The sequence below is a fragment of the Podarcis bocagei genome (genome assembly GCF_964188305.1).
Source record: "Podarcis bocagei genome assembly, chromosome: 15".
In the NCBI taxonomy this organism is placed as follows: Eukaryota; Metazoa; Chordata; class Lepidosauria; order Squamata; family Lacertidae; genus Podarcis; species Podarcis bocagei.
In genome coordinates, this window is record NC_138141.1 from 45,223,335 (window position 1) to 45,240,770 (window position 17,436).

Consider the following 17,436-nt stretch of genomic DNA (forward strand, 5'->3'; position numbering starts at 1 on the left):
TCTCTGGCCCGGGGCCATAATGTCTGCGTGCTGGTAATGTGCCTCTATTAAGCTAAGCTATCTGATGATAATAAAATGGCACATTTAACTTTAAAACATTTCGCTTGACTCTGAAGTGTGTGTGTGTGGAGGGGGTGGGGGTGGAGAGCAGCTTCTTAGCCCACGAGGCTTCATCTCTTTCCATCTTCTTTCTTTTCTTTTAAATGAATCAGAATGTGAAATGACTTCTCTTTTAAGAGTTTATTGTTCGGCTGTGAGTGGCACTAATGTGGCAGGGACTTTGGGACTGAGGGACAATCCCTATTCTCAGTCCATCTGTTATAAGGAGAGTTTGGCTGAACATATGAAGCGCCTGCAGGATCAGGCCAAAGTGGGGGGCTCATCTAGTCCAGCATCCCATATTCACAGTGGCCAACCAGAGACCCCCCCCCCCAAAGGAAGCCCGCAAATGAGACCTTGCCTTCTTCGTGAGGAATTGGGTAGAATCCTGTCTGCATCTTTGACTTGACATCACCGTCCAATCAATGTCCAATTTTCATCTTTTAAAAACCAGGGACTAGTGACTTGGCTGGTTTTTAAAAGATGAAAATTGGGCATTCATGCATAGCTGTCAACGTTTCCCTTTTTTAAAGGGAAATTCCCTTATTCCGAATAGGATTCCTCGCAAGAAAAGGGAAATGTTGACAGCTATGCAAGTCATCACCTTGCCAGCAAAGGTCCATTTAGTTAAAGCCATGGTTTTCCCAGTCGTGATGTATGGAAGTGAGATCAGGACCATAAAGAAGGCTGATCGCCGAAGAATGGATGCTGTTGAATTCTGGTGCTGGAGGAGACTCTTGAGAGTCCCACGGACTGCAAGAAGATCCAACCTCTCCATTCTGAAGGAAATCAGCCCTGAGTGCTCACTGGAAGGACAGATCCTGAAGCTGAGGCTCCAAGACTTTGGCCCCCTCATGAGAAGAGAAGACTCCCTGGAAAAGACCCTGATGTTGGGGAAGATGGAGGGCACAAGGAGAAGGGGACGACAGAGGACGAGATGGTGGGACAGTGTTCTCAAAGCTACCAGCCTGAGTTTGACCAAGCTGTGGGAGGCAGTGGAAGACAGGAGTGCCTGGCGTGCTCAGGTCCAGGGGGTCATGAAGAGGTGGACATGACTAAACGACTCAACAACAAGAAGACAAATTCCAAGGCCAAAATCACAAGGAATAGTGCCATGAGAGAAAACCTCCAGGGTCCTTTGTGGTCCTTGTTCTTTGCAGACTGACAGCTGGTGTCAAAACACGCACATCAGTGTTTATGATGCCACAACACAAAGAGGATAGATCTGCTCATGTACAAAATCCCAGACTCTGCCTGTGTGGGACAGCCTTGTTGGGTTGTGGGTCTTGGTGACCACCCCAGATATCTTTCCATTTTGTGATACTTCTGCTGTTGTTCATTTCCATCAACCCGTTGGTTGAGTATTCATTCTGACTCGTTTGTGGGTAAGTTCAGAGGATGCACCGTGCATTTAAAGCACATTACTTCCCCCCAGGAATCCCAGGAACTGTAGCTTGCCCCTTGCGGAGCTGAAGTTCTTGGCACCCGTTGCAAAGCACAGTTCCCACGACCTCAACTTTTGTTGCGCTACCTGGAATTGCAGCTCCGTGATTGAATCCCACCTAAAAATAGTGTTAGTCTTGAAGTGCCCATATCCATCAACCCCACAGTTATCTTTCTTCCCTAAAGACCGTAGCTGGAGAATAAAATGAGGAGTTGAAAATTGCTCCTCCATTGCTGTCTAAGAACATGTATCTTCGTGAGGGATTCCCCCCCCCCCCATCTGAGGAGTAGGTGAAAAAAGGAAAGTCAAAAATAGAAACCACAAATTTTGTTTTCAACAGAAAGCAAGCATGTTATTTGGACAGAAACTGTCTCGTACAGTTAAAAGCTTCAGTACTTTCCATATATCTGGCCAATGAGTTAAACTTTATTACACTGAAAATACTGAACTCTTCCCAACAGCCTTGTTATTATTTGCTAATGCTGTGGATTTTCTCTTGCGTTAAAGAAAAAGGGGGAAATAGCAGCAAGCTTTCACTCATTCAAAAAGAAATGATTTCTTAGGAGTTGTTCACATAGACACAGCCGGCCAGGGTTTCCTGAGATTTCTAATTTCTCAGTTGGAAGATGAGCAAGGGGCTTCCATTTCTTCCCACCTCCTGTCAATTTTGGGGGTTTACAAGGGGGCCTTAAGCTGGGGTGAGAAGCGACTGATCTGAAACGGGACCAGGTCATAAGAGGGCTCCTCACCCAAGCTCAGCTCGCAAAGGATCTTCCCAACAACAGGGGCAAACTTGAACCCGTGACCTGTGGAAGAGAGACGGAAGTAAGAACAGATGCAGACACCCAACTGCTGCAGTCGGCGTAGACAACGCCAAGCAAGATAGACCAACCGTCGAGCCCTGTTTTCCAGCTTCTTGCGGATCGGGGCTCCATGCAGAATGCATGCAGAATGTGCCGGGTTCAACCCCAGACATGTCTCCAGGCAGGACTGGGAGAGGCTCCCTGCATGAAACCCTGGAGAGCCATTGCTGCCAGCCAGTGTAGGGATGATAACTGAGTTAGGCAGACTGATGCTCTGGCTCAGTATAGAGCAGACTGCTATGTTCCTTCCCCGTTTGGATTTTTGTTCTAAGGACACAAGAACTGCCCCGTGGTCTTTGGAGGAAGGGTAGCATGCAAATTTGATAAATAAATAAAGGAAATAAATGCAAAGGGGCCACTGGATCAGGCCCATGGCCCTGTTTAGTCCAGTGTTCTGTTCTCACAGTGACCGACCAAGGGCCTTTAATTGGAAATTGCTGCTTCCGACTCTGGAGGCAGATAGTAGTAGTAGTAGTAGTAGTAGTAGTAATATCTATCATCTATCTATCTATCTATCTATCTATCTATCTATCATCTATCTATCTATCTATCTATCTATCTATCTATCTATCTATCTGGGTTTCCCCAGCCATTCTGGGCGGCTTCCAACAAAACATTAAAATACAATAATATATTAAGCATTAAAAGCTTCCCTAAACAGGGCTGCCTTCAGATGTCTTCTAAAAGTTTGGTAGTTGTTTTTCTCTTTGACATCTGGTGGGAGGGCGTTCCACAGGGCGGGCACCACCACCGAGAAGGCCCTGTAACTTGGCTTCTTGCAGTGAGGGAACAGCCAGAAGGCCCTTAGCGCTGGACCTCAGTGTCCATTCCTCTTTTAAAGCCATTCAGGTTGGTGGCCATCGCTGCCTCCTGTGGCAGGGAGTTCCATAGTTTAAAATAAGTCCTTTCCTTTCCTCTGTCCTAAACCTTCCAGCATTCAGCATCACCAGATGTCCCTGAGTTCTTGTGTTACGAGAGAAAGAGAGCAGCTTTTCTCGGTCCTCTTTCTTCAGGCCCTGCATAGTTCTAAACTCTTCTATCCTGTTGCATCTTGCTTGCTTTTTCTCCAAGTTAAAATGTCCCAAATTTGAAAGCTGCCTTATACTGAATCAACCCGTTGGTCCATTTAGCTCAGTATTGTCTACACTGACTGGCAGCAGCTCCCCAGAGTTTCAGGAAGAGCACCTTCTTCCCGTCCTCCGTTCCTTACCTGAAAATCCTGCCCCAATGGCGATATTTCTAAAATGTGGGTGGCGATCTAACACAAAGTCCTCATCTGGGGTGTTCTGAGGAGGCGTCGGTGATGAGAAAGAAAAGAAAAGGCAATCTATGTTAAGACATACATACATAAATGCATACATAAGGTAAAGGTAAAGGGACCCCTGACCATTAGATCTAGTCATGGCCAACTCTGGGGTTGTGGCCCTCATCTCGCTATACTGGCCGAGGGAGCCGGCGTACAGCTTCCGGGTCATGTGGCCAGCATGACTAAGCCGCTTCTGGCAAACCAGAGCAGCACATGGAAACGTCGTTTACCTTCCCGCCGGAGTGGTACCTATTTATCTACTTGCACTTTGACGTGCTTTCGAACTGCTAGGTGGGCAGAAGCAGGAACTGAGCAATGGGAGCTCACCCCGTCGTGGGGATTCGAACCGCTGACCTTCTGATCGGCAAGTCCTAGGCTCTGTAGTTTAACCCACAGCGCCACCTATACATACATAAACCTTCCATTGCTGGGAGCTCTCAAATCTCTTTGATTTGATGAATTAGCTGGTGGAAAGTGCAGCTATCAGTCCCAGACATGGTGACCATGTGCGCAGTGCATAAGATTTTGGCAGGGGTATTTTTTTGGGGGGGTGTCTCAAAGGCATAGGGGAGCCTCCTTGCCAAAAGATGCTACCTCTCCAACCTTCTCCATCTGCTCTTTCCAGCCCCGGGTCCTTCTCCCCATCTGCCTCCACTCCAGATAAGGTTGCCAACTTTTTAGGAGCAGAAACGTGGCTCTGCTCCTCTGCCTTTAACTGCAGAAACAGAAGAGGGGAGCTTTGCTCATCACATCTTTCCGGGCCAGAAAAAAACTCCCATCTGTTTGAATTTCCTCTGCGTCAGGCTGCTGCTTGCTACATGCTTCGGAGCAGAGCCAGAGGGGGAAGTTGGCAACCCTGCCTCTCGTGTCCCCTCCTCATCCCAGCCTGCTTTGTCTAGCTGGAGTTTTAGACTGGATCCTCAGCTTCGCACTGCAGTCTCTCCCTCCCTGGCCTCCCAGCTTCTGTGAATAATGACCCCCTACCAAACTTAATTGGATTGCCCCCATTTCTATTCCTGGCAAAACTCCAGCCAACATAAGGATTGCTCTGTGGCTGGTATTGTCTAATCCAGATCTCTCCGGGACACTTAATGGTCCAGGCATGATGGATTGCTTTGTCCCCAGCGCCTGCCACTCCAAGGTAGACTGCCCCTTGACTATGGAGGCTCCATCTCTCAAGGGGGGATAATAGCTCCTGATAGCCCACACTTTTGTGGGTTGTTTTTTTTGTCTGTTTCCATTTTGAAAAGCTCTCTGGGCCTCTGGCAATCACTCTGAAGTGAGAGTCGTGAGTTTAATTATACATCATTTGAAGAAGTGCTTCCATCATTGGTCCTGAATGAGCCTCCTGCCAATCAATTTTCATATGGCGATCCGAGAATGATGGGAGAGAGAGAGAGAGAAATGTCCGCTTATCTTGATTGTTTTTATCAGTGGCACCACAGGCAGAAATCTAACAGGCGAAGCCTCCCTCCATTGCAACACCTCTCCTTTTTTTAACACGCCGGTGTGAGAAGCGTCTCTCTAGAAACGTCTACAGTCTCCTCCACCGTGTTCAGGAAATAATTCAGCTCAAAGATTCATGACCAGGAGGGGAGTTGATAGAAGGAGGACGTGGACCCTTGCTAAAACAGCTGCGCTGGCTGCACATCTACTACCAATCAGGTTTTGAGGTTATTGCATTAATTTACAAAACCTTGAACAACTTAGGTCCAAGACACCTCAGGCACCTCCTGAATCCTTTTATCCCAATTTGATCCCCGCAGGAATGTTGTCGGTCATCCATGGAGTTGGTGAGGCTCGGTTGACCACAATGAGAAACTGAGCCTTTATTGGCATCAGTCCAGTCCTGTGGAACTCTCTGCCACTGGAAATTCAGCAGGCACCTTCCTTGCCAACTTTTAAATGCCTGCTGCAAACCACCAGGCCTATGCAGACAATTAATAACATATCCTTTCACAGTGGTTAATTGAGGTCTGCTTTTAACGCCTGATCTTGCATGGTTTTATGTTTTCACTTCTGCAAACTGCTTTGTTTTGCTTTTTAATCACGCAGGGCATACACATATTTTTTATAATTAAATGAATAAACTCCTTGGTTGTTGAATCGGCTGTTGCTGGATGGCAGAGCTTTTGATGGTGCTTACCGTATACATGCAACGCTCCTGAACGGCTGGCTCGGGTTCAAGACCTGGCAGATACTTGCTCACAAAATCCTGTAGGATGCGGAGATCAGGAGCAGAAGAGCCCAGCTGGTCGGGATGGTCAGGGTCCACGGGGGTGCCGTAATGGTAGCAGACCTGTGGAAGGCAGGGGGAGAGCCAGGCTGCAGATCCACAGGGCAGCAGTCAGGAGGTGACAGGTTCAAATCCAGGCATCTCCAGTTAGGGCCGAGGAAGACCCCTGCCTGGAGTCCTGGAGAGCTGCTGCCAGTCAGTGTGGGCAGCCCTTAGCTAGATGGCGAGTCAGCCAATGGTCTTTCTCATTTTAAGGTAGCTACAGAGGTAAGAGACAGAGGTTAAAGACGCCTGCTTCTTGGGAGAAAAGCAATGACAAACCTAGACAGCATCTTAAAAAGCAGAGACATCACCTTGCCGACAAAGGTCCGTATAGTTAAAGGTCTGGTTTTCCCAGTAGTGATGTATGGAAGTGAGAGCTGGACCATAAAGAAGGCTGATCGCCGAAGAATTGATGCTTTTGAATTATGGTGTTGGAGGAGACTCTTGAGAGTCCCATGGACTGCAAGAAGATCAAACCTCTCCATTCTGAAGGAAATCAGCCCTGAGTGCTCACTGGAAGGACAGATCCTGAAGCTGAGGCTCCAAGACTTTGGCCACCTCATGAGAAGAGAAGACTCCCTGGAAAAGACCCTGATGTTGGGAAAGATGGAGGGCACAAGGAGAAGGGGACGACAGAGGACGAGATGGTGGGACAGTGTTCTCGAAGCTACCAGCATGAGTTTGACCAAACTGTGGGAGGCAGTGGAAGACAGGAGTGCCTGGCATGCTCTGGTCCAGGGGGTCACGAAGAGTCGGACATGACTAAACAACAACAACAACAACAACAACAACAACAACAACAACAACAACAACAACAACAACAACAACATAGAGGTAAGACCGAGCTGGGGCAGAAATTCAATCCAGTTCGCATTGAAAGGAGAACTTTCCTAATTCACACTTTCCAGAACAATGCACAGACCTTCCTCTCCGCTGCTCCAGAACCCAAACCAATGGATTCATATTGCAAGGAACGAGTTTCCGGCATTGATTTATTTCATACAATTTATATACTGCTTGAATGTAGAAAAAAATACCCTAGAGCCCTTAAAATTAGGAAGAACTTTCTGATGGCAAGAGCTGTTTGACAGTGGAACGGACTAGCTGGGATAAGGGCAGGCTCTCCTTCCTTGAAAGGTTTTAAACAGAGGCCACATCACCATCTGCCAGGCATTGTTTAGCTGAGATTCCTGGGGTTGGACTAGATGGCTGTGGGGTTCCCTTCAAACACTACAGCTCTTGGATTCTATGGCAACAGCAGCCATCCTTTGAAATCCATGCTTGAGTTTTGCTGTGCAGTTTTCCCAGGGGTCAGCAAACATTTTCAGCAGAGGGCCGGTCCACTGTCCCTCAGACCTTGTGGGGGGCCGGACTATTTTTGGGGGGGGGGGATGAACGAATTCCTATGCCCCACAAATAACCCAGAGATGCATTTTAAATAAAAGGACACATTCTACTCATGTAAAAACACACTGATTTCCAGACCATCTGCGGGCCGGATTGAGAAGGCGATTGGGCCGGATCCGGCCCCCAGGCCTTATTTTGCCTACCCATGAGTTTTCCAGTCAAGGAGCATAAACTGAGGGACGCATGCTATTTTGTGAACTTTTTCTGATGTCTTTGGATGGTATATAAATTTAATAAGTAATAAGATGATAACCTGCTAGGGTGTGCATGAGAGAAATCTGCACGGAAACGCCAAAATTTAGAAGCAAATACATGGCAAACTGATGCAGAAATGTGGAGAACTGGGAAGTCTCTGTCAACTGCCTTTGTGTCCCTGATCTCGCCTCCTTCCCCACCGCCACCCAGCCCCTTCCTCTCACCTTGACAAGACCCGGGTACTCGCCAGCCGGCAGCCCATAGAGATCTCGCTTCTCCCCGTTCAGGTTGATCCCGAGGAAGCAAGGCAGCTTCTCCAGGAGGCTTGGGGGGCTCCCAGCTTTTGCCCTCCAGTAGCAGACAGCAATACGCAGAGGCTGGAGGGAGGAGGGAACCACAACATAAAAATGGGGCTTCTTCTGTGCCATCTGCCTTTCTTCTGGCCTGCGTGGGGGGACGACATGTCAGGGGCCTGCCGCTTACCTGGAGAGGCAGGTGCAGCCCCAACGGGGCCAGGAGGCGGTTGGCCCAGGCTCCTGCGGTCACTACGAGGTGTTTGGCACGATACTGCCCTTGGCTGGTGGTCACGGTGATCACAGCCCCAGGAAGGATCCCATGGACTTTCTCTCCATCACGGATGGTTCCTCCATTGCGTTGGAACTGGTCCTGGAGGGGAAAGTGGGGAGAGTGGTGATTTGGGGGGAGATATTTGGGTCAGGCTCTGCCCCATCTCCCCTCCCGTCACTAGATAAGAGTGTGTGGCTGTGTCTCTGACCCTGCCCACTGAGGTTGCGTGGTCTTTGATCCCCGCCACCCAAAAGAAAAGGTTTTCCACCTTGCAAGAAGTTTTGTAAGGTGTATTATTTGAAGTATTGCAAAAAAAGATAATGAGGAGAATTAAAAGTTAAGGATAATTAAGGTAAAGGTAAAGGGACCCCTGACCATTAGGTCCAGTTTTGGCCGACTCTGGGGTTGCGGCGCTCATCTTGCTTTACTGGCTGAGGGAGCCAACGTACAGCTTCCGGGTCATGTGGCCAGCAAGAGGCGAACCAGAGCAGCGCACGGAAACACCATTTACCTTCCCAACAGAGTGGGATCTACTTGCACTTTGAGGTGCTTTCGAACTGCTAGGTTGGCAAGAGCACGGACCGAGCAATGGGAGCTCACCCCGTCGCGGGGGTTCGCGGGGGAAATTTAAAAATGCATAATAAGTGAGAAAGAATGGAAAATCATCAGAGGTGTTTAGGAAGTCCTAAAATATTGTATAAGATGAGAAGTTGTGTTGTATGAATGTTGAAATTGATATGTTAAAAAACCAATAAAAATGTATGAAAGAAAAGAAAAGGTTTTCCACTTCTGGTGTAAGTAAAGAAGACAGGCCCCTGCCTGCAAGGAGCTTACAGTCAAGAGTTCTGGTGATGAGGGAGCAAAGGGAGAATGCGAGAGGCAAGAGTGAAAAGAAAAAGAATTGGGATGAAATCTCTCTCTCTCTCTCTCTCTTCACACCCTTGTTACCTGGCCAGCTTTTACCGCCTTGTCAGCAAACAAGATCGCAGCGGTGTGATCACACACAGCCACCTCTCCGCCACGCAGGTGGATTCCTGGGAATCTTTGGGCCAAGCTCTCTGCTGTTAATGCTTCGCTGGGGACGTGGTTGCGCTGCATGGCATCCCAGAACCTTTGAAACGCAGGGTTGTCCTTGCGCCCCAGAAGCAACATTGGTGTCTGCCTGTAAGGAGAGAGGATGGGTTTGCAGTTGAGGCTGCTGCAGTGACCTTGGAGGAGCCTGGCTTTCAGCAGGTGGGAGGAAGAAGCTTATGGGGTTAGGATCATATAATTGTGGAGTTGAAAAGGAACCCCAAGGGCCATCTAGACCAACCCCGGCAATGCAGGAATCAGAGCTAAGGAATCCCTGACCAGGTGTCCATCCAAGCTCTGGAGTCCACTGCCAAACACCATCAGAAAGGTCTTTCTAATGTTTAGTTGGGATCTTGACATTTGAGTCCATCAGTTTGGGCCTTACCCTGTAGAAACCTGCTCCATCTCCCATGCAACAGCCCTTCAGATATTTGAAGATGGCTCTCACATTCCTTCTCAGTCTTTTCCTATTTTCCAGGCTAAACATACCCGGGTCCTTCAACTGTTCCTCATCAGGCTTGGTTTCCAGACCCTTGATCATCTTGGTCACCCTACTCCTGCTTGTCGACGTCCTCCTTAAATTGTGGTGCCCAGAACTGGACACAGGACTCCAGGTGTGGTCTGACCAAGGCAGAAGAGAGCGGCACTCTGCCTTCCTTCAATCTGGACACTAGACTTCTCTTGATGCAACATAGAATCAAAAGCTGAAGACCATCTGAGGTCGCCCACCAAGGCTGGTGAGGAGCAATGCGGCCTGGGGAGTGGCCTGAGGTCAAGATACAGGGGTCTGGGGGGTGCATTTGCCCCCCTGGGCCCAGAGGTTCCCTGATCCTGCATGAAAACACAACAGGAAAGGTTCTGTCCCTGCAGTTGCTGCCGGTCAGAACAGGCAACACTGGCCAAGGTGAACCATCGCCCTGAAACCGCTCGTGGAGGCAGCTTCCTAGAGAGGCGTTGCCAGCCGGTCCTCACAAACAGAGCTGGCGTCTGGGAGACGGTGGCAGCCCTTCCCTGGGCTTGTCGCTAACAAGATGGATGGGTCTATTACGTCTGACCCTGGCGAAATGAAAAATCATTTAGACGTGCATTTCCTTAATGGCGCTTCCTTTATAGAGTCACATAAATTACAGGGGGAATCTGTCTTGGCTCTCAGTGGGGCAGGGAGCGTGTCGGGGGGCAGGAGGAGGGGGGAAGAGGGATCTATATGCTACTTTTGGAGAGAGGGAATGTAGCTCAGTGGCAGAACATCTGTTTTGCATGCAGAAGTCCCTGCTTCAATCCCCCATGGCGTCTCCAGATAGATCTAGGGAAGACCCCCTGCCCGAATTCCTGGAGAGCTGCTGCCAGTCAGTGCTGACAATACTGAACTAGAAGGACCAATGTGCTGTCTCAGTATAAGGCAGCTCTCAAGTTAAGTCACTGAGTCATGAGGACTAGAACCTTGCGTTGTTTTAAGGTGAAAGGCAGTGGTACTTCTGGACTTGGGCTTGGGGAGAGACCCCCTGCAAGAAACCCCCTTCCAGTCAGTGTAGTTAGTAGACTGTACTGAGTGAGATGGACTCAGGGGTCTGACTCGCTAGGAAACCGATTCCTCTGTTCCCATTTTGACCATTTATCATGAGGACTTAAGAGCAAGGCAGAGTCCTCTGTTCCGACCTATTTTGCTGATGAATCACTTCCAACAAGGACCTTTGACAGTGCAATAAAAAAAAAAGCGTATCAAGCAATTGCATATTTGGAATCAACAAGGAAAATGCCGTATGTATAGAGAGTTGAAACAGTTCCATATAAAAAATAATGTATAATATTGCATGCCATCCAATCTCTGAGCGGTGTGAGATTTCGGGGGTTCCAGAGTTTGTGATTCCTTTTGGGAATGTGGCACAGCAGAGCCTGTGGTGTCTTTAGGATATATGGTTTATTGGCACAACCTGAGCCTGCGATGGAGGCGTTCACAGCATGAACACCCCAAAAGGGTCTCGCTTCTCCCACAGCCGCAGCTGTCAGGAGTGTGTGCAGGAGCCAGGCCCTGTGACCAGTAGGACTTTGCAGGACTGGGGCCTTCCTAAGTTTGTTCTGAAGAGGCAAGGCGCGGCCACACAGGTGAGGCCGATTGGTAACTCTCAGCACCTGGTGGCTAGAGCCGGGAAGGGATATAAGGTCAGCATTTCCCTTCGGCTCTTTGCCACAGCAACACGTTTCCTGCCTTGCTGTGTTTGGCTCCTTGACCCCTTGCTTCTTGGTCCTCGGACCCTTAACTTCATGACTCCTTGCTTCTCGACCCTCGGCTTCATGACTCCTTGCTTCGTGATCCTCGGACCCTTGACTTCTTGACTCCCAGCTCTCTGACCCTCTGACCCTCGGCTTCCTGACTCCTGGCTTCTGGACCCCTGTTCCTGCTCCCACCCTGCCATCTTGCCCCCGGTCCTGACATCCCCTGCAGGGACTTTGATCGCCTGTGAACGAGACCGTGGATTCAAATCAAACCTCATGCTCTGCCTCTCCAGTTTTTCCAGCTCGCTGCTTTACTGCCAACTCAACTCTCTGGTTTTTGTCCTTCTAACTAACTGCAAACTGGGAGGCCGATCCATTTGGCGTCTGGCACAGAGCCCCTTCTCCTTTGTTCTCTTAATGTCCCATCACCCAGGTGATCACCTGAACACAGAGAGCAGGCCTGGCTTGATTAGCTGCTAACACTCGCTAGATCCAGGAATTCAGCTATGCCTAGGAATACCTACACGCACACTTAAAAGGCCCTGCTTGCTCCTTCGGCGATGCTTGTGAGGAATCAGCTCAGGCATAGGCAAACTCGGCCCTCCAGATGTTTTGGGACTACAACTCCTATCATCCATAGCCAACAGGACGAGTGGTCAGGGATGATGGGAGCTGTAGTCCCAAAATATCTGGAGGGCCAAGTTTGCCTATGCCTGCACCAGCTTATCACTCTGCTGTGATTCCTGCATTGCAGGGGGTTGGAATGGATGACCCCTGGAGGCACCACAATTCTATGAATACACAAACAAAGACATATGTGCATATACATTATATACCATTTCCAATACGCTTGAAGCACAACCACAGAGGGACCCCGCTTCCCCTCCTCACAAGAGCACCCCCCCATTGTTCCCCCCATTTCTTCCCAGAGGCTCCTCACCTGTGGAGTTTGGTGCCTGCCTCTTCCTCCAGCTCTGCCCAGAGGCGATAGGCCTCTCCCAACATGGCCGTGTAATAGTCCTGGGGGTAGGCGCTGCGGATGATCCGGCTCTGTCCATGGGAGCTTCCTCGGGTGTGGGGCAGGGGGAACTTGTAGGGCAAAAGAAAGAGAAGGAGGCAGCCTGAAAGCCCAATTGTCTGACTCAGTAGATGGCCGCTTCTGGCGTTCCAGCAGAAGGGGGCCTGTTTTATTCCATTACAGCTGAGGTACTCTCAGTTTAATAGGTAAGCTGGCCTGAAGGACTTTTTATTTACAAAGGTGGGATGTAAAAGTTATAAAATATACATATATTGGTGTGGGGATGCATTGAAGCAGCAAGTAAGCAAGTGAGGACTCTGTACTCCCGGTGGAGTACAGGATCAGGTTTAAGGTGCTGGTTTTGACCTTTAAATCTCTATACGGCCTAGGACCCTCATACCTACGGGACCGCCTCTCCTGGTATGTCCCACAGAGGACCTTACGGTCTTCAAACAAAAACATCTTGGAGGTCCCGGGCCACAGGGAGGTCAGGCTGGCCTCAACCAGAGCCAGGACCTTTTCAGCTGTGGCCCCGATCTGGTGGAACGCTCTGTCACAAGAGACTAGGGCCCTGTGGGACTTGACATATTTCCGCGGGGCCTGCAAGACAGAGCTGTTCCACCAGGCCTTTGGCCAAGGCACAGCCTGACCCCCTCTCTCTCTAATCCTCACAGAACTCTAGCCCAATGGTTGCCATCAATTTGACTCTGAATTGATTTTAGAATGAATTGATTTTAGAATGCTGTGTTACTTTTATTGTTGTTAGCCGCTCTGAGCCCGGCTTCGGCTGGGGAGGGCGGGATATAAATAAATTTTATTATTATTATTATTATTATTATTATTATTATTATTATTAAAAACTCCCCCCCCACACACACTTTTTGACACTACCAGCATTGAGGAGGAGGAGGAATGATGGGAGCCATGGAAGCCGGACGCAGCATGAGTTTCCCTGGCACCCAGGGGGCCATGGGAGCTGGACGCAGCATGAGTTTCCCTGGCACCCAGGGGGCCATGGGAGCTGAACATCCCTTGGTGCCAGAGGAACTCACACAGGTGGCACCTGGTGTCCCAGAGACAGATTGCTTTAAAGTGGGACAGGGAACCTAGAATCCTCAGACATCGTACGACCACAGCCCTCACCATCCCTGACCATTGGTCATGCTGGCTGGGAGCGGGTGCTGATGGGAGCCAGAATCCAACCCCATCTGGAGCGTGACATGGTCTCCAGTTTCAGCGTTAATAAAGCCGCTTGATTCTCCCTTCCCTTGGGAAACACACACAAGGACCAAATAAATTAAGACATAAATCAGAGAAGAGAGTCACTGCTGCCGGCCAGTGTGAACAATACTGAGCAAATGGACTGGTGGTTTGAACTGGCTTAGGGCAGCTTCCTGAGTGCCTGGTATTGTGCAATGGGGGGGGGGGCTGCCCATGTGGGATAAAATGCCTCCACCCCCCAGCCTTTGGGACGGTAGCAGCATTTTCGGAGGGGTTTGTGCGTGGGTGTTTGCAAAGGGGCATACCTGCTCCAGTAAGAGGGTCTTCTGCCCCCTCTTCGCCAAGTGGTAGGCAGCAAAAGTGCCCTGGATCCCTGCTCCCACCACGATGGCGTCGTAGAAGTGGCTGGGCCCAGCTGTCTCTGGGGTAGCCATGGCCAATCTTTCTCCCCGACTGGGCTTTGCTCCTTGCTGTGGGGAGCTGAGCCAAGGGGCAGAGACAAAGTCCAGAGTCCCAACTTGGATGCCACTCCGTAACGAGAGAGGAAGCTGTTTACGCGGAGTTGGGCTGTTGGCCCAGCTGGCACAGTACTGTGACTCTATGACTTTAGGGCTGGTTCAAACAGAGACACAGGAAGCTTTCTACTGAGTCAGACTATTGAGCTATCTAGTTCAGTAATGTCGACACTGACTGGCAGCTTAGACGGCTTTAAAAGGAGGAGGAGGCAAATTCTTGGGAGGGCAAAATCTATCAGTGGCCAACTGGTCATGACAGCTAGACCGAACCTCCAGGAGCACAGGCAGTGAGTATAAATTGCTGGGGAACGAAAGGCGGTCAGGGCTGGCGGCTTTGTGCCTTACTTGTGGGGCAGACAAATCTGTCAGGTTTGTTTGTTTGTTTCTCTTGAGTTTCTTATTTTTCCAGTCTTACGTTTGGTCTGTGCATTGTCACACACACACACACACACACACACACACACACACTCTCCTAATACAGAATTATGGACTTGTACTGTTGGAAGGGCACCCCAGTGGTCATCTATCCCAACCCCCTCTCAATGCAGGAATCACAGCTAAAAGAATCCCCAACAGCTGGCCATCCAGCCTCTGTTTAAAAACCTCCAGTTTATATTCATTTCACTACACATTTTTTTGACTGAGAAGCTGACTTGCAAAGTTCAGAGTGCGAATTCTGAAGGGATTGCTGCGTTCCAGCTTGCGTAGTGCATTAAGATGCGCTCCAAACTGAATTTCTCCCCGCCACATCCCTACCCACTGGGCTTCCCATCGGGGCACTGGGTTGGCTGCTTTGGCAAAGCAGGTTTGCTGGGTCAGACCAACCTTTGACTTGATCCTGCGCGGGCTCTTCAGATGTTCCCTGGACCAGACAGAAGCAAACAGCCCCAGCGCTGTGGATCCCAGACTTGCTGGCGCAGCAAAAGCATCACCAATTCTCGGAGGCAGGCAGGTGGGCGATGCCCCAAGGAACTGCCTGGATGAGATGATGGATTAAGGCCCTCCTCTCTCTCCACCTGCGCCTTTTGGCCTGTCAACTCTCCTCCCCGTGGTCCAGCGGCTCCATCTGTTAACACCTCCGCTCCTGCTCTGGGGACTGGGTTATTATTTTTTCCTCCTGCGTTTGTACCAACCAGGCCTGCCAAGCAGAGCACACCGGGCACCGAGCGACCGCCTTGGCAGCCAGTCTGTTGCAGCAAACTAGGCCAAGCGAGACGCAGTCCCCCGCCCCCCTTGGTCCGAGTTAAGTTGCAGCACAAATCCTGGAGTCCAGGAGGGAGGTTTAACTTGTATTGATTTATTTGTTTCCTATAACTTAGACATCGCTTGATTGCTTTTAACAATTTTTTAAAAAAGACTCAAGTTTACGAAAAAGAGAAAAACTATAAAGTTACCGGCAAGGAGAATTAATGGCAATTTAAGACTTGCAAGGAGTTAAAATAACAAGAAATAAACTCTCACCAGCTTTCTAAACATCTGGGTGGGCTCGAGTAAAGGAAAACATTTTCAGCAGTCGCTGAAAGGGAAGTTTTTAATGTGTGATATTTTACTGTATTTTTGGTTTTTATGGAAGCCGCCCAGAGTGGCTGGGGAGACCCAGCCAGATGGGCGGGGTATAAATAATAAATTATTATTATTATTATTATTATTATTATTATTATTATTATTATTATTATTATGAAAAGAGGGCAGAGAAAGTGTCTGCCTGGCATCCATAGGCAGGGAGTTCCAAAGTGTAGTGCCTGGAGACAGATTCAGGCTTGGCCGATAGTGAAATCGCCCTTTCCAAAAGACGGCTGGTGGCTGCAACTGAGGCTTCCTTGGAGCATAGGGATGTAAGAAGGTGCCTGGTTCATCTGGTTCAGTATTGCCTGCACGGACTGGCAGCGCCTCTCTGGGGTTTCAGCGTTTCCCAGGCCTGCCTGGAGATACTTGTGAGCATTGAATCTGCGACCTTCTGCATCCAAAGCTGGCATTCTACCACTGAGCTATGAACCCTTCCGTGAACATCATGTAAGATTCTAGTCCTCATGAATTTGAATAAAGGGCTGAATGGAATAGAAACACAGGAAGCTCTTCCTTATACAGAGACAGGGCCCTGGTCCATCTAGCCCAGTACTGGCCGCACTGACTGGCAGCAATGGCTCTCCAAGGTTTCAGGTGGGACCCCCCCCCCCGCCCTACTGGTGATGCCATTGGGGTTTGAACCTTGGACCTGCTGCATGCCAAGCAGATTCTCTGCCAGAGTGACAGCCCAGTACAAGGTCTCTTGCCCCCCCCCCGCATCTGGAGCACTGAAACAGCAGCCTGCCAAGTGCTGGGGACTCTGGGAAATGTAGTTTTAGTCAGATTAGCCTCAACTAGAGCCAGGGCCTTTTCAACTGTGGCTCCGGCCTGGTGGAACGCTCTGTCTCATGAGACCAGGGCCCTGCAGGATCTGATTTCTTTCCGCAGGGCCTGTAAGACAGAGTTGTTCCGCCTGGCCTTTGGCTTGGAATCAACTTGATCCATTTCCCCTCTTTCCTCTTTCCTTTTTCCTTTCTCCTTCTGTGGCGGAACTCCTATTTGGGGACTTCCCTGGCTTTTTTCTGGCCCATGTAGGACCAGTCTGGACAGTTGGCCTTGGTGAAGACTTGACGTTTTCATCCCCCAAAAAGTTTTTGATTTGAGTTTCCATTGAAATGAGGCTGTATTTTAATGTATTTTATTCTTGTTTTTGGGGACGTGGGTGGCGCTGTGGGTTAAACCACAGAGCCTAGGGCTTGCTGATCAGAAGGTCGGCGGTTTGAATCCCCGCGACGGGGTGAGCTCCCGTTGCTCAGTCCCTGCTCCTGCCAACCTAGCAGTTCGAAAGCACTTCATGTACAAGTAGATAAATAGGTACCCCTCCGGCGGGAAGGTAAATGGCGTTTCCGTGCACTGCTCTGGTTTGCCAGAAGCTGCTTAGTCATGCTGGCCACATGACCCGGAAGGTGTACGCCGGCTCCCTCGGCCAGTAAAGCGAGATGAGCGCCGCAACCCCAGAGTCGTCCGCGACTGGACCTAATGGTCAGGGGTCCCTTTACCTTTACCTAATCTTGTTTTTAAGTTGTATTTCAATCAATTTGTTTTTATATCGGGTGTTAGCCACCCTGAGCCCGGTCTTGGCTGGGGAGGGTGGGGTATAAATAAAATTTATTATTATTATTATTATTATTATTATTATTATTATTATTATTTTTCAGGGCACTTTATTGAT

General features: G+C 49.5%; 1 protein-coding gene across 1 annotated transcript; it reads right to left on the reverse strand.

Annotated features, from left to right (window-relative positions):
• Nucleotides 1-1,868: 1,868 nt before the first annotated feature.
• PIPOX (pipecolic acid and sarcosine oxidase) lies at nucleotides 1,869-14,162 on the reverse strand. Its single transcript, XM_081171496.1, has 8 exons — nucleotides 13,989-14,162; nucleotides 12,385-12,533; nucleotides 9,108-9,321; nucleotides 8,076-8,258; nucleotides 7,817-7,969; nucleotides 5,859-6,011; nucleotides 3,617-3,692; nucleotides 1,869-2,349 (listed from the first exon to the last, which is right to left on the reverse strand). The coding sequence occupies exons 1-8, from the start codon at nucleotides 14,115-14,117 to the stop codon at nucleotides 2,219-2,221; spliced, it is 1,188 nt and encodes a 395-aa protein (XP_081027622.1). The 5' UTR covers nucleotides 14,118-14,162; the 3' UTR covers nucleotides 1,869-2,218.
• Nucleotides 14,163-17,436: the final 3,274 nt, after the last annotated feature.